Source organism: Pseudonaja textilis, chromosome 2, assembly GCF_049901715.1.
Source record: "Pseudonaja textilis isolate UNSWEBS1 chromosome 2, rPseTex1.2, whole genome shotgun sequence".
NCBI lineage: Eukaryota > Metazoa > Chordata > Lepidosauria > Squamata > Elapidae > Pseudonaja > Pseudonaja textilis.
The window spans coordinates 124009697-124036069 of record NC_141991.1 but is presented as its reverse complement, the minus strand read 5'-3'; the positions used below and the strand labels follow the sequence as shown (position 1 = coordinate 124036069).

At 39.5% G+C, this 26373-nt stretch overlaps 1 protein-coding gene across 3 annotated transcripts in view; it reads right to left on the bottom strand.

Moving 5' to 3' along the window:
* MMD (monocyte to macrophage differentiation associated) overlaps positions 1 to 25430 on the bottom strand; it is a 38105-nt gene extending 12675 nt beyond the window's left edge. The window contains exons 1-3 of one of the 3 annotated variants that reach the window (XM_087925148.1): positions 25033 to 25426; positions 22587 to 24708; positions 610 to 691 (exon numbers count right to left, since the gene is read on the bottom strand). In XM_087925148.1, the coding sequence (XP_087781274.1) occupies positions 610 to 687 (78 nt within the window). In that variant the 5' untranslated portion in view covers positions 688 to 691; positions 22587 to 24708; positions 25033 to 25426. Of the gene's footprint in view, positions 1 to 609; positions 692 to 12121; positions 12554 to 22586; positions 24709 to 25032 lie in introns of those variants that run through there. The other 2 variants (XM_026711099.2, XM_026711101.2) reach the window with 2 other exon arrangements.
* Between the last annotated feature and the right edge of the window lie 943 nt (positions 25431 to 26373).

Genomic DNA, 26373 nt, shown 5'->3' with positions numbered 1-26373 from the left:
TAAGGCACAAGGATTCTTTCAGCACGCATGGCAAGGCGAGCCGAGCGACCGTCTCGAAGCCGTCGCGAAGCCCATCGACACAGGTACAAAGGAGGAGTTGAAGGTGGCGGGGAGAAGCGGAGGATGGATGGATGGCCGGTTGCTCGGCTTGCCTTGCCATGCGTGCTGATGCCGGTACCGGGCCGTGGATGATTTTGTGATGCCGGTACCGGGCCGCGGCACAAAAAAGGTTGGGGACCATTGCCATAACACACACCCCTACACACAATTGAGTTCAGTTTATCCATGGATGAGCTTACCTGTGAGTATATATAGCAATACTTTTTAAAAGTACCCATCCATATTCTCATATTAATCCATTTGCAATTAAACGGACCCCCGTGTTTTTAAGCAAAATATGATGAAAAAAGTGCCACCTTCAGATAAGCTGACACTCAAAATATTTTGATGTATTGATTTTCATAATTGGCTTATCTGCAGATGATGCGTTTTTCACTGTATCTTGGTTAACTTAATCCATGGATGGGATCATGCACTAATATATTTGGCAGACAGGAATCAGAATTATTTGGACTATCATAAGAATTGACTTCCAGGAAATTTACTTACCGCATGAGTGTAACAGTTAGCAGCATGCTCATAGCAAGTAGGTTTATAACGACTGTTTGCTGGAGCTGGATGATTCATAAATCTGTTGAGATAATCAAAATATTAGGATGATGCAGATTAATATTGCAAGAATGTAAAGAATGCATTTATTTATTGTTAAATTAATTCATATTTTAATGTTTTTGATACCGAACATTAAATACATTTACAATGAAAAAACAGAATTTCATTAAAAGTGCTTTCCTCCACTCTCGGCACAACAAAACATTTAGAATTTAAAAGTAACATTGATCATCAAATGTACGTCCATTTTACTGCAACATTATTTTTGGGGAAAGAAACCCATGGCAATGGGTATTTACACCCTGAAACAAAAATATTAAGAGGTTGGATAATAGAGTCATGATTTGGAAAAGTTACTTCACCTTATTTCTCTTCCATAGTAGAGAAGGCAAATTTTTTTTTTTTTTAAATTATGATAAATAAACCTACACATCTTCTTTGAGGATTCCACTTCCTAGATTCTGGCTATATATATACACATGCCTTTTTTTAAAAAAATAAACAAATCTCCATAATTTAAAAACTTATCTCTAAATCTTACAATTAAGAAATCTACATCAGGGTTTTATATATTCATTTATCAATTGGAATAAACTGCTTATCAGTGCTTTCTTCCAATTAACTAATTCAGAGCTTCAATTAGAGAGTATCTTGCAAAAAGGACCAAAATGTTTATCAAAAAGTTATGACACATAGCTCCAAACCTTAATATAGAGCATTTTGATGAAGTGAGTTATCACTAACCCTTAATGTGCACATTGAATTTCATTCCAATAATAACTAAAGCTCCAAAACATATCATCACTATAACACTATAAAATGTTTCCTAACTCCTTTTCAAAATGGCATGGGATTATGCTTTGCTTTGTATTTTGAGAAACAAATCACAACCTTCACTATGTCTCAATTTCATAAAATTTCAATAAAGTATTACAGTAATCAAATCTGTTTGGAACTTGAAATAAAAAAAATACAGATTCTGAATATATAAATCAGTCTTTCAAATTTCAGCTGAATTATTATCTGAATGTCACAGCAGACTAGTTCAATCACAAAAAAACACATTTTGTTTCCAACTATTTTCCTTACCCATATAAAGCTGCTATCTTCCCCAAAATAATGATTCCCCAAATCATATCACTGAAATGTGGCCATTTAATACCAAATCAGCAATACACTCTCAGGGTGCTAGGTGATATTTTGAGGACTGTCTTCTGCAGACTCTCTGCTACAGAGATATTTGTAAGTCCCAATTGTGTTCAAAGCCATTCAACTGTTAAATTACTAAACATTTAATTTTAGTAAGTTAGACAATTCATAAATCTGTTTTAAGTAGTGCATAATAGTTCTGCCTTCCATTTGGAAATATTGCTTTTCTCTTCAAAATGTAAAAAAAAGGGTAGGTACATACTTTCTTTTTATTCCATACATACATTCTATATCCACAAACCTTTAATCTAGGAGCATAGCTACACTTTAATATTTATATATATTGCTTTTAAAGTGATAATAGAAAAAGGAACAAAAATACAAAGATAATCATGACAGAAATATATACATTATCAAAATAAAAAACATAATTACTTTAAAAAGGTGATAAAAAGAAAATATATAGTTATGAGATTAAATTTCAATTATGTATATATTTACCTAATGCAAGTATGTACAGTGGATACAAAATATCTACACATCCCTGTAAAAATGCCAAATTTTTGAAAGGTAAAAAAAACCCCACCAAGATATTTCACTTCTATCAGATTGGGAGGGCGTTTTCTGTGGACAGTTCTCTTCTGGCACCCCACTCTGGCTGGGCCATTCCAAAATTTTGATCTTATTTTGGTGAAGCCATTTTATTGTTGATTTGGAGGTACGCTTTGGGTTGCTGTCATACTGAAAGGAGAAATTTCTCTTCATCTTCAGCATGTTTTGTGCCAAAACAGATTGATATTTGGAACTGTTCACAATTCCCTCCATCTTGACCAGGGGTGTAAAACTCGATTTCATTGAAGGCCGCATCAGGATTGTATTTTACCTCGGAGGGCCAGAGTGGGTGTGGTCAGCTCGACATCACTCGTGTCAGGGGTGCCTGTGGTGGCCCAAGCCCTCTGCCAAACAGGCTCCTGAGCTCTGTTTTCTGCTGCAACGGCCTCCTATAAGTAACCCTCTGCCAATGAAAACAGAGCTCAAGAGGGCTGTATCCAGCCCACTCGAGTTTTGTTTTTGATGTCAGAGGCACCGGCCAGTCTTTCGCTGTTTCCAGGGTGGCCCTGTGGGCCAGATCTAATCACCCTGCAGGCCGGATCTGGCCCCGGGCCTTGAGTTTGACACCCCTGATCTTGACTAAAGTTCCACCTCCAGCTGAAGAAAAGCAGCCCCCAAGCATAATGCTGCACCACATTTCACTGTGAATAAGTTGTATTTTTGGTGATGTACTTTTTGAAATCATGTCAGATGTATTTTTTGAAATGATGGCCAAAATGTTCAGCCTTTGGTCTCATTAGACCAGGTTAACACATTTTCCCACATGCTTCTGTCAGACTTGATGTAGGTTTTTTGCAAAATATACATAGGCTTGAATGTTCTTTGTAAGAAAAGGCTTCCATCTTGCAACCCTACTCCACAGCCCAGATATATGAAGAATATATCATATTCTTCATATGTAGTATGTTGTCATATGTAGTATGCAACCAATACTTGCGCTAGAAATTCCTGCAGGTTCTTTAATGTCGCTGTAAGCCCCTTGGCAACCTCTCAGACGAGAGTTTTCTTCTTGTTTTTTCATCAATTTGGAAGGGATATCCAGTTCTTGCCAATGTCACTGTTGTACTATAGTTTCTCCACTTGAGGATGACCGCCTTCAACTTGTTGCATGGCATATGCAATGCTTTGGAAATTGTTATGAATTCTTCTCCTGATTGACACCTTCCAACAATGAGATGTCTTTGATGCTAACCATTACATGGGCTCAATCAGTCACTTTAATTAATGGCAGGTGTGTACTGACTACTTTTTAATATTAGTTTGGATGAGAGAAAAGTAACAATACAAATGTACAATACTGTGGTTGCATAAATGTGCACATCCCCTTATAAGCAGGGATGTGGCTTTGTTCAGAATTTAACCAAATTCTGAACAAAGCCACATCCCTACTTGTAAGGGGATGTGCACATTTATGCAACCACAGTATTGTACATTTTATTGTTACTTTTCTCTCAAAATATATTTTTTAATTAAATTGTACAGCTTTTACGTTATATTAAAAGTAGGGAAAAATTCTGCTGCAATTTCATCTTGGTCTGATTTTTTTACATCTCAAAAACCTGGCATTTTAACAGGGGTCTGTAGATTTTAACATCAACTGTATATGTTTATTTCGAATATATTTATGTAACCATCATGCTTTTTAAACCTTACTGTATTTTGTATAAATGAATCCTGTATTTCATTATACTTGTCCACACAAAGTCTACATTCATAGGCAATCTGCGCGTAACGAGTACAGCCGCCTTAGAATACTGTCACTTAAGCCATCATAGAATTTTGGTGGCCAAAAATCTGCTGCACCAATTGTCAATCTACAGTATATATTGCCACAGTACAGTACAGGTCTCTTAATGACTGGTCGCTTAGCAACTGTTGGATGGTATGGTGGACCCACAGTTACTGCCATTGCAGCATTTCCACGATCCCTTGACTGACCACAGGGATGCTCAAGGTTCCCCTGTCTATCTCTCCCCAATTCCCCAGTCCCTCCAGGCAGCAATAAGAAAGGACTCACTATGCCACAATAATCCTAAATGATGAAGTAGAGTTAGATAGATCCCACCCATGAATGTAACAGCAACCACATTATTAATGACATGTAACCATGGCAAAAATTGTGTTGAAAGAAGAGGGAAAATACTGTTTAAAAGTGAAGCAACTAACAATGAACTTAAGGTATCTCACTGTGGGCTCAGCATCAGGACGGTATGGCACAAAAAGCAGTTATTCTATTGGAACATTCATTCTGCAGTCAGGGGGATGTGTGGATGAATCACAAAAACAGTTAAGAACGAGGAACATATAGAAAAATAGTGAAAATGGTGTTCACACACAAAATCTATTACATTGAACTGGTAAAGCCATTTAAGAGCTTATTGTTCATGTATTCCACACTTTTGAAAACAAGTGCAAGATTTAGCTTTGCTGAATAGTTTCTGTTCTGTTTTATATTATTAATTTTCCTTATACATGTGGATTTTTGATCTCAATTTGCAATTTTCATACCCACTTTACACAGTTTACAGCTTTGATATATAACAGGCTGGATTTCAGACTGTTCCTTGCATAAATGAACTTCTTCTGCACATGGAAAATACATTAAATTCCAAAGATGGCTTCATATTAGAGGCAGAGAATCAGGGGCTCATAATTCCTATGGTTGTTTCCTATGTATTTTTTAAAATGCCTTACGTATTATTTTGAAAGATTTATTTTTCCTGCAGAGCATAATCTATAATAAGCATCTCCCCCCGCCCTTCCTCCACTGTAAAAAAAGATGCTAGCTCTATTTATAATCCATTCTATACCAGTCAATCTACAAGTTTCAAATGGGGAAGAAAGGCTTAGGGCTTTGTTTACTAACCATGACTCCAAATAAAATAATTTCAATAATTCTGTTTAGCATGGCATCATTCTGCAGCAAATATAAAAAAACTAGTAACCAACACCTGAAGTTTACCGACATAGAGATGAATATGGAAAATATCAGCAATTGTACACAACAAGTAAGGCATACTTTCCCAATGAAAAACTGGGAGGAAGATTAAATTTATCCAGTATTTGCATGACCCATACAGAAACTGTGAAGAAACTGGCATGGGGAAAGTGGGTGGGAGTGGGTGCGTGGGGTAGCAGGAGTATATCTGCTTGGGTGTCTTAAGTGTCTCTTTGGAATATCCTCCAAGTGCATATTAAACATCTTCCCTTTCCTTTGGAAGGGCTGGTGAGGTAGAATATACTACTCCAGAAGGAACCTGAAGCATGGCACAACTGAAGCAATAGTGCACAACTAGTATGCTGCTTTCCTTCTTGGCGCTTTCCCAGAGTAAAGTCAGGAGGAGGTATGTAAATAAATCTCGGGCACTGTTGCATGGAGGGATTTAGCACTCTTAGGGAAAAAGTTCACCCAGAGCCTGCCAATAGAAATTTGGCTGTACAGATTCCTACACACACTCCAGTGATTTTATAATTATCCCAAGGTTTTTTAGCAATATGTTTCAGCACCAAGCTACATCAGCTTCCTTAAGCCATGTGCTTTATTGCTATTTTCTGTTGTGAATCTTCTCCATAAGGTATCTTTATACTGTTTTTTTTTAAAGAATAACTAGCTTGATGTCATAAATCATGCTGTATCAGGACTCAGCATCTGTTATATTAAAATACCTCTAAAACCTTTTCTATATCATTCACTTTATGACCTTTTCCATAAAATGGTTTTACTTTTTTTTCTAAAAGACAAAAATTATAGGTAATCCTCATTTAGCAACTAACTCAGACAGCAACTGTTCATAATTACAATGGTGATGAAAAAGTGACTTTACAACCAATTCTCACATTTACTATCTTCACACATCTGTAAAGCAAAGAAAAGTAGAAGTTTTTAGCACAGTTGTGGTTTCACTTAGCAAGCACGCTGCTTAACAACCAAGCCACTGATCCCAACCAAGATGAGTCTTTGCTAAATGAGGACTATCTGTAATATCACATACAGTTTGCATATATTCTAATGAATAAACAAAAACATTAATTAAAAATAATGTTAAAAATAAAACAAAAACACTCAAGGGGCAGTCTGGATGAACTACTGGGTATTTTTCTGTCATTAGTTTTCCACGTTTCCATGTTTCTATCAAGCAAAGGTATACAGTATTAAGGGTGTAATAAACTGAACCCTGCTATTAAAAATGATTTTTTATGCTTTTATCAACTTTAGTGTGTATCTGTAATTGTTCTTTAATTCTACATTCTCTCCTAGAATACAGATGATAAAAGTTGGAACATCTCATTTCAAGCTTAAAATATTTCTAGCCACTAAGGGTTATATTATATATTATTAAATAACTGTATTAGACAAATATAGTGTATTGTAGGATGCACAAAGAGGCAAGATTCTGCTTCATTATAGAGACAGTACAAGTGCAACTACTATTTCCTTGTAGACTTGCAATTAAAAATTCCTTGTAAGGGATACATCTATTTATATACCAATTTTATGTAAAATTAGGAAATAATTTTAAATGCAAATTGTTAACATTTCTAACAGATTGAATTCTGAGAATGCATCAATTTTATTGTACTTTTCCAAATTAGTTTTAAATTTTAGCAATATAATAATCCTTTTCTGTATTTCAAGAATTCAAATAAACCGATATTAACATAGTTTTTTTCTAAATATTGTATTGAAATTTGTTTTCCCTCACATCTTGAGAAACGAACTGCCTCTAGTTTCTGTAGGCAGAAAATCTCTAGTTTTCTTTTCTTTTTTCTTTTCTTTCTTTCTTTTTTTTTTTGGAGTGGGGGTGTTTTCAGACTTTTGGCTCCTGGCAAATGCACAGACAAGACCTCGCAGTTTCAGCAGGGCTAGTGTAGTAGTAAAGGCTTGAGGCTAGGAATGGGGCACAAAACCATCTGAATGACCTTGAGCCCATTCTTTTCTCACAGCCCTAGGTAGAGGACAATGGCAAATCACTTCTAAAACCATTGCCAAGAAAAGTGCAGGGAGTAATTTGCATTACAGTAGAATAATTATAGTATTAAACAGTAGAGTAATTTACAGCATTAAACAACATTCAGGTTGTTTAAAAACAAAAATCCTTGCAGGTGACAAGCTGGTGGTTTACGGGTATAATAGGAATGTGGATTTTTTTTCCAGTTTGAGATAAGGTATTCCCAACCTCCCTTTTCTCACCAAAAATGTCTTGAATACTTCCTTTAAAAGCAGAGTTGGCTTAAAAATAAGCCACAAGTTTAGCTCTACTGAGTTATTACAGAACAGAAACAAAGTGTTCCTTGCTTGTCCTCATTAATTTACACGCATGAAATTACAAGCATGGAACCCCATGTATTTGCTTGCAAATTATTTATAAATAACTTATTTATAAAATAAGATCTAACCCGAAAATAAGCCCTAATGTGTCTTTTGGAGCAAAAATTAATTTAAGACCCTGTCTTCTTTTCAGGGAAACATGGTAGTAACCACTTAAAATAGCTCTAAGGGGCAATCTTATACAGAATTAGAGTCAAACATTCTTTTTAATACAGGCTACTTGACCCATAGCTATTAGTAGCCATAGTGTAGTTTATTCCCCCAAAGCTTATTAGCCTTCTTCTTGTTAACTAACCTAAGATTGTTTTGCATCTATTCAGTTGTGAGCAATTGCATTTCCCCAAATATTATTAAGTTTCAGTGGGGGGCGCGGGGGAGATGGGAGGGAGGGAGAGGAGAGAGAGAGAGAAAGGGCAAACCAAAAGTGAGTTTAATAAAAGCTTTTTAAAAAAGTAATGTTATCTTTAGGCTATGTGTAATAGGGAATCTTATTAGCACGTGGTTATCTCCAATTTATTGAATTTCTGTATTCAATTAATTCTTTTTGAAAGCTTAAAAATGCACTTACTAGCACATCTACAATGTTGTGAGGCCCAATTGGGTCCAACTTGTGTATGATTATTAAAATGACTAAATACTCATTCTACAGACTTGAATTATCTTAAGAGCAGAAATCAGTTTTTTTTTAAAAAATGATTCAAATGACTCTTAAACTGATAAACATGCAGATCAATGATGCTTAGATTTTAAAGGATAAATCTGAGAGGAATTAAAAAAGAACATACATCATATTCTAGTCTTGTTCTCTTAATATTTATTGGTAACTTGAGAGACAATCCACACAATTTTCTTGGCTACAGTGTTGGAAGTGGTTTGCCATTGTTTTCTTCCTAGAGTTGACTTACAGTGACTGGTCACTGCCGAAGTCATTCAGCCAGCTTCTGTGCCTAAACCAAAATTAGAACTCAAAGCTTGCTGGCTTTTAATGTGGCCCAAGAGTCAAGTTTTATTCAAAGGTACAAACAAATGCACATCTTGGGATAATTAAGATAACAGTTTTTGCAATACAAGTTGTAATTCACCTCACCGTCTTGCTGGTATGAAACAATCCAGACAATTAACTGAGCTACAAGTCTCTTCAGTGATAAGAGATAGGGACTGGAAAACTGGTAATTGCTCTCTGATATTCAAACCAGATCTCTAAAAAAGGGACTTTTGTAATCAGGTTCATTCATATTTATTTTCAAAATGAAATAAGATTTTTAAAAAATCAATGGTTACAATCATGGTTGGTGTGTTCAAAATTATAAGGTTGATGAAACTTCATATCACAATTAAAACATTGCTCCATTTTGGTTTAAAAATATGGAGCTGAATTACCTGGAAATGTTTTGGTCATTTTGAAGTAACAAAGCTAAAGGTAAAATCTCTTTCAAGACTGACTCTCACAGATTTCATAACACTCCTATATTGTTTTCTTGGCAATACTGTAATACAAAAACTGTCACTACCTTTTTGGGTGATTTCCACCCCCCCCCCGCCCCTTTATCTTTCACTTCTGCAAATCCCAGATGGTCTCATCCAAGTACTAAACTAGACTGTATCTCCAGTTTTCTAGTTCAGCTAAGGTTGGCAAGTACTGCTACCTGCTACAGTTTGAGCTAAGGAGTTCCCCTTAATTAAAGGATGGATCCAAAACCTACAAGGTTCTACTCTCATTATCTCTGTCCTTTAGCTGTCTATTTTAACTGTGTAAAAACTTGCTGCTAAATAACTGTTCTTGACTCATGTGAAAAAGAAAAAAAACATTTTAGATCTTTTTTCAAAGTAAAAATGATTATAAAAGAGGAAGAAGAAAGCCAATTCTTCAGCATATCCAATGTGAATAATAAAGGCATGTGTTGCCATGTAGAGTTGGACCATATGTAAAGACAGGTCTAGTCATGCTTCAAATTAAACCATTCATATTGTTTGACATATTGTTTAAAACAAGATCAAACATTTGCATTATTATTTTAGCACTATTGTTTCTGACCTAATACATATTTGACTCATTTTTGCAGGTTCTATTAACACACAATATTTTCCATATTACATTAATGACCGGGTGTCAAACTCGCAGCGACATGTTACCATCACATGATGTTTTGTTACTTTTTTCCCCTTCACGGAGCTGGGGTGGGCATGGCCTGCGTGTGATGCATCTGGCCCACGGGCCACCAGTTTCACACCCCTGCTTTAGTATATTATTCCCAAACTGATTTTAATCCTTCCTTTGCCCCTCAAACTGATGAATCTGTCCCACAACTACATGGATGATTCTGAAAAATGGAAAAGGGGGAAAATGGAAAAGCTTTCTAATATGCTACACATGAAAGAGAAATGTAGTTCAAGTTAGATGAACAAGACAAACACCGGATATGTGAACTTTCACCTAGAAGATGAAAAACTTCAACTATGATCTATTTCCTTTCTGAAAGAAAAGCACTATAATCATTTCTACTGTACTCTCATCCATAAGCAGATGTCTATCCAATTTTTCTCAAGCAGCAGAGATAATAGCCACTTTTTCATATATGTAGAAATTTAAGAAACTGTCAGCCGCAAGTATATTCAATATCAAATGCTCACATTCCCTGTAACTTCAGCTGTCTCAATTGTTAGTTTCAAAGAATGTACAGATTCAGTTTTTTATTTATTAAGGAAATGTACATGCCTGCTCACAGTAACTATAGGTGGCTTATAGAAATAATCCCCCTTTCTCTCACTTGGAGTTATAGTGGAAGAGAAGAAATCACAAAATTAAATGATGCATCAGAAGAAGAAAGGACAAGAAGAACAAAGAAGGGAAGAACAAGGAAGAGAAAGGAATCCAAGAATTTGAATTTCAGATGCCCTTCTGAGAAAACTCAGGCCAGAAATGTTTACATTCCTCAAACAAATAGCTGTATTTACAGGAAGAATGTCAGAGAATATAAATAGGTAATTCAAGATGGTGCAAGAAAAAAAAGGTAAAATTAAATATGTAGAAAAAAAGTGATGGGAGATGTGCCTATAAACTATTAGCTTAGATTAAATTAATGTCTTGTTAAGTGTATTAAAACAAAAATAATTTGCATATACTCTCAATTTTTCTCTGTATTTCAAAAAAACACTTCCAAAATCAGATACACAAACAAAAATTCCCACTCTTGATTTTGTTTTTGACAGTGGAGTAAATTATGAACTTACCTTCAAAAACAAAATTAATGGTATCATACACAAGATGTCATATGCACCATTTTGTAAACTCTTAAGCAAAAGGCCTGTATCCCATCCAAGATATTACAAAGGGCTAGTATTATAAGCAAAAATTAGCTTACTGATAAAACCCAGGCTTGTAAGCCAAAATAAATCTCACCTGGAAAAAAAAAATCAGCTGAAAAAGTTCACCATCCCCAAATATAGCTTTACAATTACTCTATGTACATTTTTCTACATCACTTGATGGAAACTCATCCTCAGTAATTTATCTCTCTTCCCATCTTCCTGCTATAAATTCCATCAGTATCTCGCAAATTCCACTTGTACTGAGATGTATACAGACATTGAATGTCTTTAGAAAAACCACCTTTGTGGCATTGCATTCAAAATTGAGTGCTAGAGATTAAATCCATAAGCACTTGTGTAAAAAAAAAAAAAGCCCCCTGGCAGCAAGTCAAGACCACAGCCCTTTTATAGGTTTCCAGTCTTCAGAAAAAGAGGCAACGGTTTACACAATATGCCTGAATGAGATACACAGCACACCCAGAATCACATCGGCATCATTCGTGTTCTGCTTTAATTAATCTCGATTAATGACTCTCGCCCCGAATCCATTTTCACGTGGTCCCCTGGACACGACTACCCCGCAGCAATTTGAGCTTAACTCAAATTAAGTTGTATGTTGGTATTCTCTCTCTTTCCTACCCTACTCCCTCCCCAACCCAAAAATAGCAAATTAACACCCCCCCCGAAGCCATGCCACGAAACCGGGGGGGGGAGGAGGGGGGATAGCGGAGCCCACGTTTCAATCGTTAACTGCACGGAATGCGGACACCTGGAGAAGGGAGGACGAAAAGACACGTGTGGTTTTAAAAAACGGAACCGTTTTTATTTTAAGAGGTCTCTGTGCCCCACGGGGGTGAACGGTAAAAAATAAGATCCGGCCACGGGAACGAGGCAGAATCTCCCCGATTAAAAGCATCGGATGGCGAACACACACCCATTAAGGGATTCTACCTTCCTCCTACGGTAGGCAGAGGAGGGAAATCCGCCGCCAATCCTTACGCTTTATAACGGAGTCCCCTCCGCCCCCGATAAGCCTCCGCCGCGCCTCACCTCCTGAACTTCTCCTGGAGCCGCCGCATGGGGGGCCAGTCGACCCGCCCTTATTCGGGCCGGCGGTCGGCACGGGGGGCTCCCAGCAGCTCCTGAGGCAGCGAGGGCCGGAGTCCGGGCCCTCATTGGCTTGCCAGCCCGCACCGAGGCAGCCAAAGCGCCGCACAGCAGGCCCAAAGCTGCCTCCAGTAACAGGAGCAGCAGCGACGCCGCCAATTCTGTCCCGCCGGCTTCAGGCTCCCGTTTTCAACCGGCTCCGGCCCGTCCCCGAAGTGTCAGTCGGAGGCCGGGGAAAACCCCGCCCACTTCCGAGGGCGGGGGGGAGGGAAAGGCGAGGTGGGGGAGGAAGCGGCGGCAGAACAATAGGCTGGGAAGGGGCGCGAGAAGGAAAGAGCCAGGAGGCAAGCTCGCGCGCGTGCCCTACCCCCCCCCCCGCCCCCCCCCGCCGCCTGGAAGCCCGGCGACGTGAGAGACCCGTTGATGGCGCGCGCGGCTCAGTTTTCCCTCGCCGGCGAGGGGAAGGCGGCGAGGCGTGGGTTGCGGGAGCTACTCATCTTTCCCGCTCCGCCACCTCTTTGGAAAAAAGAGTCGCTTCCAGATACGGGGGAGGCGTCGTGGCCTAGCGAATGGCTGCCGGAGGGCTGGTTGCGTGGCGTTGCTCGGGTCCAGACCCTACGGCAGTGGGGTAACGAGCCACCTCCGCCTGGTCGTCCAAAACGGCGCACGATTTAAAGTGTGCTCGCCGGAGACGCGTCTGCTGTGGGGCTCCCTTTTCATAGCAAAATGATTTGCTAGAGCTTCAAAATCCACACACACCCCTTGGTCATTCCCAGAGAGGAAGCTGCTTGCTTAAAACAAACGAACCAAAAACAAACAAACACGAAGGGATGTTTCGCTGAAAGTTTAATGACCCATACGTGAAGGAGATGGCCTGCTGCATCTCTGCACGATCTGTTGCTCTGGTCTCATCTGGCTCGGAAAATATTGCTTTTATTTCATTTATGACTCTCCTGTTCTCCAAACATTGTGCTTAGCAATTCCTCTTCCCAAATTCCCCTCCTCAACTCTAGCCAGTGAGGTAAATTGGACTGAGGGACTGACTCCTACATCCGTGATGGCCAACCTATGGCACTGCTGTGCATGTGCCTCCCACTTTGGGAGTCTTTGGGTCTCTGCTGCGCATGCATGGGGGGGGGGACATGGGGGGGAATAGGGTGCATGCGTGGGAGGCATACATGGGGACGCACGCATGCACTGGGGACTTGCATGCGCGGGAGGCGCATGCATATTACATTTTGGTGATGTGCGCTTTGGGCACTCAGTGCTGAAAAGGTTAACCGTCACTGCCCTACATCATCCAGTGGATAGCTCTGCATCTGTATTTTCACAGTTCCAGGTCAACTCTTTCATTACTATTAACACTTTTGAGTCTGGCTCAGTGTTTCTATTTGAAATTGACCAAGTCAGAGACAAGTAGAATCATTCACTCATATCTGTCCTAGGTGCCCCGTATATGAGCATTTTGTATGAACCTGCTTCTCGCTATTAAAAGAAACAGCTACTGCTTTAACTGCAGTAATACGCTCTGGGGTACTCTGTAATTTCTGTAATTTCTGTGTTCTGAATTTAATTTACCATACCTATTTGTTTTAAAATATGAATAACAATCTTTTAAAATATAAAGCACAAAAGAACAGCAGTGGATGAAAAACAGTGGACCCATCCTCCCATGCTTTTATGAATACTAAAAATACACAAGTCTGACTATTTCTTCATCCACTTATATTACAAGGGACCCCAACATACCACATAGCCAGAGAACCCACAAAAAAATAAAAAATAAGTGTGGACATTTCACAATAGGGAGCAAATATTCTATCAACTGTTCACCACAGTGTCTCCAGAAAATTAAAGACTTAAAAATGGAAGATAAAACTGGTTTCATTAAATATCACAGCACTCTTTATATCCAGAGATCTAGAACTAGCAAAAAAATTGATGGTAACCATATTCACAACATGCCCAACCTAGCTAAATGCACTAATATAAAAATATCTAGAATCAATCTCCGCCTCATCTATTTTCAGTTTGAAAGGCAAATATAGCAACAAATCAGAGAAACGCCCAAGGGATCAGCACCCTCAGGACTCGTTGCAGAGACTATGCAGCATCTAGAAACTGGGACTTCTCCATGTACACAGAAAAATATACATCTGTTATGTAGATGACAGTATCATAATAAAAAAGGAATAACTGGAGAAGATGCATGAAACAATCAACAATATCTTCAAATGAATAAAATTCATGAGGGAAGAAGAAAACATACATACTACTCTTCCTAGATTGGCTCATCTGAATAGGAAATTTTGGCACATTAGAAACTCAATGGAAAATCCATACTAACCAAGTGATCTATTACCAAAGTAACAACCCAGCTTTCCACCAGAAGAGCTATGTAATAACTTATTCAGATGAATACAAACAGTGCAGTAACTAGGAACACCAGAAAAAAAGAAACAGACTGCCAACATCTTACATATCAGAATGCTAATATATCATCTTTTCCAACACAATGATGTTTCTGCAACTTTATCAAAAAGTCAACCTACTATAACACACCAAAGCAAGCTATGAAAAGTGTTAAATATGCATGACATTATATCTACATATACCATGTCATCCACGTCAGATGGAGTCTGACGCAAAGTGGAGTCTGATGTCAGACTCCACTTATTGGTTTCAGCCACTGGTGGGAATATCGGTGATCCGTCAGTGGCTGAAGTATTGGACAGCGCTGACTACAAAAAGCCAGCGCTGGGCACAATTGTTGCTTTTTTAACCCTTTTGAAATAAAGAGTTCTCTACACTGCTGGTGCGTTCCTTCCTTGCAACACCTATCTAACACTGGTGATGAAGGTGGGATCCCATGGAAGACAAAGGACCTCGTAGGCACCATGGCCATTTTCCAGCTGACCGTTCAGACCGACAGTGAACCAACATGGCCCATCGACCCCTATCCATCCCATTTGACCCAGCCAAAGAGAAGTGGTCTTCGTACATGGGAAGATTCAACCAGAGTTTGGTGATGAATGGGATGAAAACAGAATCTGACGAAAAGAAGAAGGCATACTTCTTGACCTATTGTGATTCAGAACTCTATGAACTGGCAGAAGCCCTCGTTGCAGAATATTTGGAAAATGTCTCCTGGGATGAACTGCAACGGGCATTGAAGGGCATTTTGACCCTACCCCGTTGTACATGGCAAACCGAAATGACTTCTGTACCTGAATCCAAAAAGAAGGGGAAAGTATAAGTGATTTCGTAGCTACATTAAGGAAATTGTCAAAAAATTGTGAACACTGAAGAAATGATCTGGGATTGTTTAGTCCTTGGACTTAGAGATTTAACACTGCAGAAGAGACTGTTCGCTAGAGAGGACATCTCCTTCAAACAGGCGCTGGAAGAAGTAAAAGCAGCTGAAACCTCTGAATCCTCAGCCGCCTGAGTCAAAGGACATGGCAAGGTCCACGCCTCCTAAGTAGCAAGAAGGACCTTGTGTAGTTCATCCAGCTCTGAAAGCAGTGACAGTGAAAAGAAGGATGTTCATCGGGTAAGAACTAGTAAATCCGAAAACAGAAAGGGGAGCAAACCATGTGGAGGCTGCTGGGGAAACCAAGCTCTGTTTTGTGACCTTCCTAGAAGATTTGAATGTGTTAGAAAAAGAATTCCAGGATATTTTTAGCAGCAAATTGGGCAAGTATAAGGGGAACCCAACAAGTTTTAGCCTAGACCCCAACATAGCCCCTATCCGTCTCAAGCCCTGGAGAGTCCCATTTGCTCTGCATGCAAAGGTTGAACAGCAATTAAATAAACTGGTAGCTCAAGGCATTCTTGAGCCGGTAGACCACACAAAGTGGGAGACACCTATAGTGACCCCTGTGAAACCTGATGGGTCTATCAGAATCTGTGTGGACTACCGAAGTACCCTCAACCGTGCCCGACAACAGAGTGCATATCCAGTGCCAGTTGTCCAGCACCTGCTACATTCGTTGAGCTGGGGCAGAATTTTTGCTAAGCTAGACCTAGCACAGGCATATCAACAATTGCCTGTGGATGCAGCCACCGCAGAAGCCCAAACGATCGTAACCTATAAAGGCATGTTTAAGTGCAACCGGCTACAATTTGGAGTTAGCAAGCTCCTGGCCTCTTCCAGAGCATAATGGAAAGACTGCTACAAGGTCTGCCGGGGGTAGTTCCATATTTTGACAATGTAATAATCTTGGCCGAAGACAAGCCCCAACTAATGGGCAGGGTCCGGAAAGTTTTAGAAAGATTCCAAGACGCGGGACTCAAAATAAAAGAAGGAGTAAAGTCACATTGCAGTCCCAAGCGTAATATTCTTAGGTTTTCAAATCAATGGGTCAGGCATTTGACCCACCAATAAGAAACTGCAAGCAATTAAGGAAGCCCCTACCCCAAAGAATAAGGGGGAACTCCATGCGTTTTTGGGATTATTAAACTTTTATAATATATTCTTACCAAAGAAGGCGACCTTAGCAGAAGCACTGCATAGACTGTTGGATAAAAATACAACTTGGAAATGGGGACCCCCTGAAAACACTGCATTTGGAGATAAAAAATATTTTAACCTTGGACACAGTTTTAATGCAGTATAGTGAGACCCTGCCGCTACGATTAACATGCGATGCATCTCCATACAGCATCGTGGCAGTCCTGAGCCATAGACTTCCAAGCGGAAAGGAAGCCCCTATAGCATTTTATTCCAAAACTTTGTCAAAAGCTGAAAGAAGCTATGGCCAAATAGACAAGGAAGCCCTCACTGCCGTAGCCGGGGTTAAACATTTTCATGAATACCTATAAGGCAGACCCTTTGAATTGATCACTGACCACAAGCCGCTACTAGGCATATTTTCGGGGGACAAACCCACACCAAACATTTTATCACCAGGAATGCTAAGATGGACAGTTTTCCTAGCAGCGTATAACTACCGCCTGCTGCACATACCTGGAAAGAGCATTCTGCATGCCGATGCACTCAGCTGATGCTGCCTGCCAGATCTAATGGAAGACCCTGCCCCTGTGCCTGCCATATTTCTCGTAGAACATTTCGAGCCAAATTTGGTGACGGTGGCGGACATCACGAGGCTCACTGCAAAAGACAAAGCCTTGGCGCAAGTTTTGAACTGAATATGGCGGGGATGGCTGGATAACTTGGAGGGGGAACAATTCAAACCATTCAAAGACAAACAATTGGAACTATCAGCATTAAGGGGATATGTTTGCTGTGGGGAGAAAGAGTGGTGGTGCCGAATCCATTACGGGAAAGAATCTTGGGATCATTACATGAGGGGCATCCAGGAATAGTGAAAATGAAGGCCCTAGCGAGGAGTTACATCTGGTGGTCAGGCATAGACAAAGACATTGAAACTTGGGTTGCCATGTGCTCATCTTGTCAGGTATCCCAACAGGCCCCTCCTGCAGCACCCCCCCTTAAGTGGGAAAAGCCTACAAAACCATGGGGGTGCATACACATAGATTTTGCTGGACCCCATCAAGGACAAATGTTCCTAATTGTGGTCTACTCTAAATGGTTGGAAGTGGTCATTATGAACTCCACAACAACAGAGGCAACAATCAAAGCCCCATGGAAAATATTTGCTACCCACAGGCTACCCAATGTGCTCGTTTTGGACAATGGCCCACAACTCACAGCACAACAATTCGAAAGGGATCTGACATGCCCTATCGGCGCCTGCTCATCCGGCAGCAAATGGCCAATCAGAGAGAATGGTTCAAACAACAAAGGATTTCCTAACGACATTGGGCCCTGGTGATTGGCAGGAAAAGATAGACAAATTATTACTAACCCAACACATAATACCAAGTGCAGCAACAAACAGGAGTCCAGCAGAAATGCTCATGAATAGAAAGTTATGAACCACCCTAGACAGGATTCATCCAGATTATACTAATGAAACCCCTTTAGACACCACAGGGAAGTGCAGAACATTCACGCCAGATGACATGGTGTATGCATGTAACTATACAGGAGGGGAAACCTTGGTCCCGGCAAAAATAATTGAGATTACGGAACCAAGATCATACAGACTGGAAATAGAAGGGGGAAGAACATAGAATATGCACATAGACCAACTATGGGGCTGCAAGGTTACACACACACACGAAACTGAAGAATGAAACATACACCTAATGACTACACCGAGTTCAGCAAGACCAACCCTGAATGGGATAGAGGAGGACTTAGTTTTAGGAGGAGGAGTCCAGCGTAGTACGTCTGAGGCCTCTAGCTCCACAGAAACTGACACGCCTCCGGAAACATCTGAGGCATTTCAAAGGGCGGAGTCTGGAACAGCGGAGGACCTGCCCCTTCAAGCCGCCACCTCAGAAACAACAGCGCAGACCCAGATGCAGCCACAAAAGCCCCGCCTACCTGAAAGACTACATTAGTGAGGATTGGACTGAACTAAGAAAGGAGGGGTGTTAAATATGCATGACGTTATATCTACATATACCACGTCATCCACGTCAGTTGCAAAGTGGAGTCTGATGTCAGACTCCACTTATTGGTTTCAGCCACTGGTGGGAGTATCGGAGATCCGTCAGTGGCTGAAGTATTGGACAGTGCCAACTATAAAAAGCCAGTACTGGCCGCAATTGTTGCTTTTTTAACCCATTTGAAATAAAGAGTTCTCTACACTGCTGGTCCACTCCTTCCTTGCTACACCTATCTAACAAAAAGGATAACAGTACTATACACCAAATATATCTCAGAAACAACCAACAGACTTACATTTTACTCCACAACATCACTACAGTACAAAAACCAACTAAAGCCTCCAAAGCTTCTTTAATAAACCAACAGACCCTGTAGCCCAAGAAGAAGAAAGGTGTAATCTATAACATACAGGATGAGGTTTGTAAAGGCCACTATGCACTATAAACACACACTAGCAAGCAAAGACAATGAAAATTCCTTACTCTCACAACACATGGACAGACTCAATCATAGTTTCAATTGGGAAACTGGGCATCCTAGACCAAGCTAAAAGAAAAAATGCTGTAAGATTGGCATTTAGGTAAATCAGCCATCAGTAGAGACAGAGAAATGAACCAAATTTACACATCATTCAAAAGAAACAAAAGCTAAGAAGAAACAAAAAGACCAGAACACATCCTCTCCAGCAACTTACACCCATATAAGCAGGATGTAGACCAGAAATACAATCAAGCAGATATTGTTTTCTCAGAACTACCAAGGAGGAAACCACACTCCCAATCAACACTGGCAGGGCAAGCAACTATATATAAACAGGGAGCAAACCCGACACTTGCTAGCACCACTGATGTTACCTAGTCAGGTAATGAAACATCTGCAGACAGACAACCAACTTACTCAGCACCAAGGACTCCACAAATTCAACCTGAGCTACATATTTCTCATCTATTGAAAATATGAATATAATTAAAATATGTTTGAACAAAATTTTGCAAACATACAGTCAAAAGATTGCCTTCCAAAAAGAAAAGGAGGGAAAGCATCTAGGAGCAGCCTGGCCTTGTGAACTGAAAATAATCACCTGATTTCATTTTTTTTTAACCTATCTTCACAACAGAATGAAGATGTCTCACTTTTTGTTGAAGGTGAACCATTTTGGAGAACGATATAGAAAGTGCAATAAATTACAATGCTTAAAATAAACGTTGACTTGGATCCAAAGGTTTTTTCCTTAAATAGAAGGAATTTTTGAAACTGTTTTATATATATATTTTCTATCCATTGGTTTTATCAATCTGCTGTTGTATGATTCTGATAAGCCTAGAATGCTCCTGTACAAGGAGCAACTGCTCCTTTTTATGTGTGTCAGTCTAACAGAAGGATTGAAATGTACTTGCTTTGCTTCTGTATCAATTTCAGATACTTTTTGTTTTTGGAACAACAATTTTCTTTCTCCAGATATTTTCAAATATTCCATCAGGAGTAAAGACTCATTCTATCATTATTTCAGTTAATCATAGCTGCAAGATTATTATTTCTCACATAGATTATCAGCACTAGGAATATATCTACCTGGAAGCTGTGTATCAGTTAATGGGTTTATTGTATTTTTAAGTTTTCTGTGTAACTCATACCAAATTTAAAATTTGATGCCCAGCAGAATTAAGTGAATAAATCTGAATGCAAACAACCAAAATTGCAGTGATCTTTATACAAGTAACTTTGGCAGTATAGATAGTCCTGAACTTAAATTGGTTCATTTATGACAATTAGAAATTACAACAGCACCAAAAAAAGTAACGACTGATTTTCACACTTATGACTGTTGCAGCATCCCCATGGTCATGTGATCAAAATTCAGACTGACTGAAATTTGCAGTGTCTTGGGATCATGTGATAACCTTTTACAACTTCTGACAAGCAGTTAATGGGAAAGTCCAATTTGCTTTACAACCATGTTACTATCTTATAACTGCAGTGATTCATTTAACAACTGTGGCAAGAAACATCATAAAATGGAACAAAACACATGAAACTATCTCACTTAGCAACAGTAATTTTGGCTCAATTGTGGTTGTAAGTCAAGGACTACCTTATCTACCTTAAAACTGGACCTTACATTAAGGTCAAATGAATTTTAGAAAATCAATTTTTCTCAAGGTTTCTTGCAGTCTGGGTGACAGCCACTTGCTTAACAGCCTAATATCTGGAAGGTTGCTTTCTTTCTTGCCTCCACAAGTTGTGAATTCTCGAACACTAAGTTTTTCAGAAGACGTTTTTAAGAAGAGACTGGACAACCATTTGTCTGAAATGGTATAGGGTTTCCTGCCTGAGCAGGGGGTTGGACTTGAAGATCTTCAAGGTCCCTTCCATCTTTGTTATTCTATTCTATTCTTATACTATTCCTATTCTATTGTTATCCCTATCCCTACCCCACCCCATCCCTATTCTATTCACTTTAGGATCCAGATTGGGTTTTACCAGCATATTGAATAGTATGATTTCTTTCTTTTTAAAAGGCTCTCTCTTTCAAGGAGGAATTTACAATCCAGACTAAACTATTCCATCCTCTGTTATTTAACATAACAAATCACAATGGGTAAGGTTGAAATATGCAGGTGACCAGTTTCACACACTTGGTCATCATGCAGTGCACCTAAATCAGGGTCAAACTTGCATTGTCACAGCAGTATCATGTGATGTAGAGGGACTTTCCCCCCTTCGCTAAACTGGGTGAGGACAAGGCCAGTACATCTGGCCTGCATGCTGCGAGTTTGACACCCCTGACCTAGATGAATGCATTTCCCAGAATTATATTTAAGATATGTGGATATATTCCTAGAAAACTTGGAGGGGGCTTTTGAGCAGCATACTAAACTTTCAGTGCTTGATTTGGGACTTTGAGAAACAGATCTAGAAATTTATTTAATTTACAAGGGAATAAATGCCTGAGAACAATTATGCAAAGTGCCTATCTATGCGTAATAAGAGCTTCAGCAGGAATATTAGTCATACTTACCTGATAATTCCATACAACATTCTGGGAACCATTAGAATTCTTCTTGATGAAAGAGGAGTTGGGATATTCTTGAAAGACTACATTTCAAGAAGAAGAACACAGATCCAGAATATCACTACTGTTTTTATTGGAATGATGTCATATTGGAACAACCCTGTCATTGGGCACATTTTCATAAAATCATTAGTCCCTTAAATTAAGTTGTGTAGTCTTCACAAATGGTCTACTGATAAATTGCAAGTTGTCTTGAGGGATATATGTAGTAGTACACAGTTGTTGTTTCCCGTTAATGTCATAATGTGGATTCTACAGACACAAGTCTACAAATGATTAGTTCATGAAATTGTATGAAACTCACTAAACTCATACCAACTGTTGGATAAGCTGGTTTTTTTTTTTCAAACACTCAGTAATGAGAGGAAAACATGGTAGTATGATTTCTCCTCCATCAAACTGATAGGGTGTACATTGTATTTGGAAGATCCATGGAATCAAATCTTGTCAACGTGACAAAGTTGTTCAAGTCATTTTTAACTTTGAGAGAATAATTTAGGAGTATACTGCTTCCACTAAATTACCATCTAAAAGTCATTTTAAAAAATGTAATATTTCAGTTTTTTTAAATTTTTGAATACATTGATGTAGAAAGTGTTCTTTTAAAGAAATATCCAAGTACAAATTGCAAATGCATTTTTTATTTATTTCTGATTGGAAACATTTTATTTTTCACATGGGTGGGGGCCACTAAGAATAGTCTATTTTATGGGATATGCTTGCAATTGAAATCTAACAAAATTCCTTTTGAAGAAACTAAACTCTAGCCATGCTGGAAAACTGATTTATAATAGACAGTGAAAGGGGCATAAGATCTTTGTGTGATGAAATATTTAAAAACAAATCATTGTTACCTGTCCTACAGAAGTGACAACAAGATCAATCTGGTGATGGTTAGCATACCTTGATACAGGAAAAATTATTTACAAAAAGTTTTAACAAATACAAGCTTTGTAACTAATTGTTTAAAAGCTCTTGGAATAGACAATATACTGTAGATAGCACTGTGAAATGGGTACATATAAGACAAAATTGTGAGGAATGTACTGTGCATATGTCAGACAAAGTCCTTTGGATTTGTTCCACGTTGGACTCCAGGCTTGGGGAGATCCTCTGGAGATGACTCTTAGAGGTAGTGATTCCCCCCCCTTCTTAAGAAGTCATTGTTGCTGGACAATTTTTATCCAGTTTCCAACCTTAGTTTTTTTAGGGCAGGTTATAGAGAAGGTAGTCATGCAATAGCCACAGAGAATTCTCAAAGAAGCAGGTTATCCAGATATATTACAGTCAGGTTTCAGGCTTGGATATGGGACCAAAACAGCATTGCTTGTGCTTGTGGATAACATCTGTTGGGTGAAGGAGGGGTGGTGCATTCATCCTTCCTCTTCTTGACCTGCCAGTGGCCTTCAATAACATCAGATGTGGTATTCTTTTGCAATGGCTTTGAAGAGTGTTTGGCATTGTGTTGGCTAGCTGTCTTTCTTTTTCCTGGGTTGGTTATAGTTAGAGTTGATGATGGGGAAGCCCAGCCCTCTGCCCCTCCTTTGCAGGGTTCCCTGGGGCTTGGTTCTCTCTCTTCCCCCATTTAATGTCTACATGAAGCCCCTGCGTGTGGTCACCTGATGGCACCACGCCATCAGTATGCCAATTATACCCAGTTTTTATATCTCTACCCCTGATTACCCAAATGATGATATGGAGGTTCTGTCTCAGTGACTGGAGGCTATATGAGGAACAACAGGCTTCAGTTCAATCCTAGCAAGACTCAGTGGCTTTAATTATTAGGGTCCCCTGGTTTTGGAGAGTTTCCATCACTAATTTTGAATGGAATGGAATTATCCCAAACAGAACCTGTGCACAATTTGGGAGTCCTTCTGGACTCACAGCTCCTGTTCAAGGAATGTGTGTACCAGTAGTGCCTGTTCTTGGACCACAAATCCCTACTCATAGTCACTCATTCTCAGTCACCAACTGAGTGGACTACTGATTTACATAGGGTTGCCCTTGAAGACTATTTGGAGGCTGCAGCTGGTACAGATTGCAGTAGCACAAGCAGGTGTATGTGTTCCTTGATCAGTGCATGCTATACCTCTGCTTGAGGGACTGCCTTCCCTGATGATGTCCACCTGTCTTATTAGGTCTGGCACGACAAGCATGGTGTGGGGTCCTGTCATGATGGAGCCCTGGAAAACAGTATTTTCTGTGGTGGCTCCTGCCCCTTAGAACATTATCCTTCCAGATAATAGATTGGTTCTGACCCTGTTTGCTTCTTGTAAGGTCCTAAAGACAGGGTTTTGTCACTGGGTTTGGAGATCCGGATATGAAAGAGCCATGCAGACGTTGGGCTAATTTATGATTTTTAATAGTGGCTGCTGATTATATTTATGCACTTTTTAAAATGTGGTTTTGTGTTTTTATATAGTTTTTAATTATGGTTAGTTGCCCAGAGTCATGAATTAGAGATAGGCAGGCATATACATTAAATAAATAGAATTATCTCATTCCCCCACCCCCCACCCCTCTTTAACAACTCTTAAATTTTGTGCCCAAGGACTGGAAAACAACCAGCATAATCCCAATTTTAAAAAGGGATGAAGGGATTGAATACAAAAGATTAAAAATCAGCTTCATAAAGAATTACAGCATGCTGTTCCCATCATGATTTCCCCTGAAATATCTAATCATGGGAGAAATCTTGACATAGAAAAAAATACAAAGAATTTTTTTTTCAATTATTCAGAAGTATAGCATATCAAAGGTTTACCTGCCAGAATTTTTTATTTTCAAACATATCTAAGTCACTCTGAATTATGTATGTAGTGTCCTTTAAAAAAAAAAAAGTTGGATATCCTTGGAGGGATAGGTTTATATAAAAATAGGGTCAGAGGCGAGGATCTAGCAGTTCCTTCAATAGCTAACTTTTCAGCCTTCACCTTGTGTAGCCAGTGCAAAATCTTCCCAACGTATCACCGGAGTCTGATGAAAGGAAGATCAAGGACAAAAAAAACAACAAAAAGGGAGACATTTTTATGTGATAAGCCAATGCTGCACAGCAATTCTACATAAGTTAAATACCAGAAGTAATCAAGCTCCCTTAGGAAGCCCAGTGAGAGCAGTAGCTATTTACACATTTCACACAAAAGCTTCAGTGAGGTGGTGGATTCACATCTCCCATAATCATTTCATCAGGGCTGTGTGCCATTACGCACACGCAGACATTCCTCAAATGAAAAAAAAAGAAAACCCAGGCAAAAGTCTGAGACTGAACAAAGGCTCCCAAGTGCTCCCAAGAATACTCACTTTTCTACTTCGTCTGTGTTTTCACATAGATCCTTGGTAACCCAGATTTTCCTTCTTCTGTCACAGGAGCAGTCAGCCATCTCACGGGACAAAAGAGCAAGTTGGCTGTAAGGCAGGGTACTTCTCAAGCAATAGCAACAGGATCAGGTAGGAATCCTTGCCTTCTCCTGCCTGCAGTATACCGATTAACCTTGTCTAGTCCTCTTAAAAAAGAAGAGTGAAAAGAAAACATGAGCCCTGGCAGGCTTAAGAACTAGTTCACTCACCATAAGAATGTGAAGCAAGAGATGAGTAACACCCACGTGACTGTTCTGGTAGGTAATTATCTGGGAAAAGAAAGCTTGGAGCATTAAAGAAAGAACTTTGCTTTACAAAGTTGTGTTTGAAGTGTCCTGGGGAGCAAAGGTGATTGCTGATTGACCTTTTCCCCCCCTCTATATAAGATTAAACCTTTAAAACCAACAACAAATTCATGAGTTCATTAGCTTAGCAAAATAGTGTCTTTTTAATAATTGCTCCATTTCTTAGGGTTTCCCTTTCTTGCTCCATTGCAGCATTTCTTAGGGTGTGGGTCCCACAACTCTTGGGTATTCTCAAGACCCCCTCAGAAGTCCTCGAAATTAAGATTATTTGCCAGCCTATATTGAAAAAAATATATTAAAATTCTATCAAACAATTGCGAGAAGAGGTAGCAGCAACAAACGCATCAATTTTATTTTTTAATATGATAAATTTCAATAAATGTAACCCACAGAAACAAAACCTCTTTTTGTGATCCTTTATAATTTTTAAAATTAGGACATAGGAAGGGCTCCTGAGAAGAAGAAAAAAATGTTTAAGAAAAATGTTTCTTAAATGTTTCATTAGTGTATGTGGAGTGTGCTCATGTATTTCTTTATTTTGCAGCATTTCCATATTGCCCCAGTCGTAGAGCTTTGAGGGTGAACAAAAACAAACAAATCACAAAGCCATAATCAAAACAACAAAAAGGTAATAAAGCCAGTAACACATAGCTGCAAGAGCAGAACCACAAATTAGAACTGAACCACTGAAAGAGGTTTTTGGTTCTCTCCTGAATGTTAAAAGGGGAGGGTACTATTATACTGAGAGGCAGGCAGGATGTCGCATAAGAGGCCTGGTCCATATGTCTTGACTCATGGGATGTGGGAGGCATAAGCAGCAGAAGCAGTATGGTCTAGAGCCGTGATGGTGAACCTATGGCATGCGTGCCGGAAGTGGCATGCAAGAGGTTGCCTGGAAGAACCCCCACTGCGCATGTGTGCATGCCCCTGCCAGCCAGCTGATTGTTGGGTATCTGCCCTGCATGTGCGTGGGGAGACA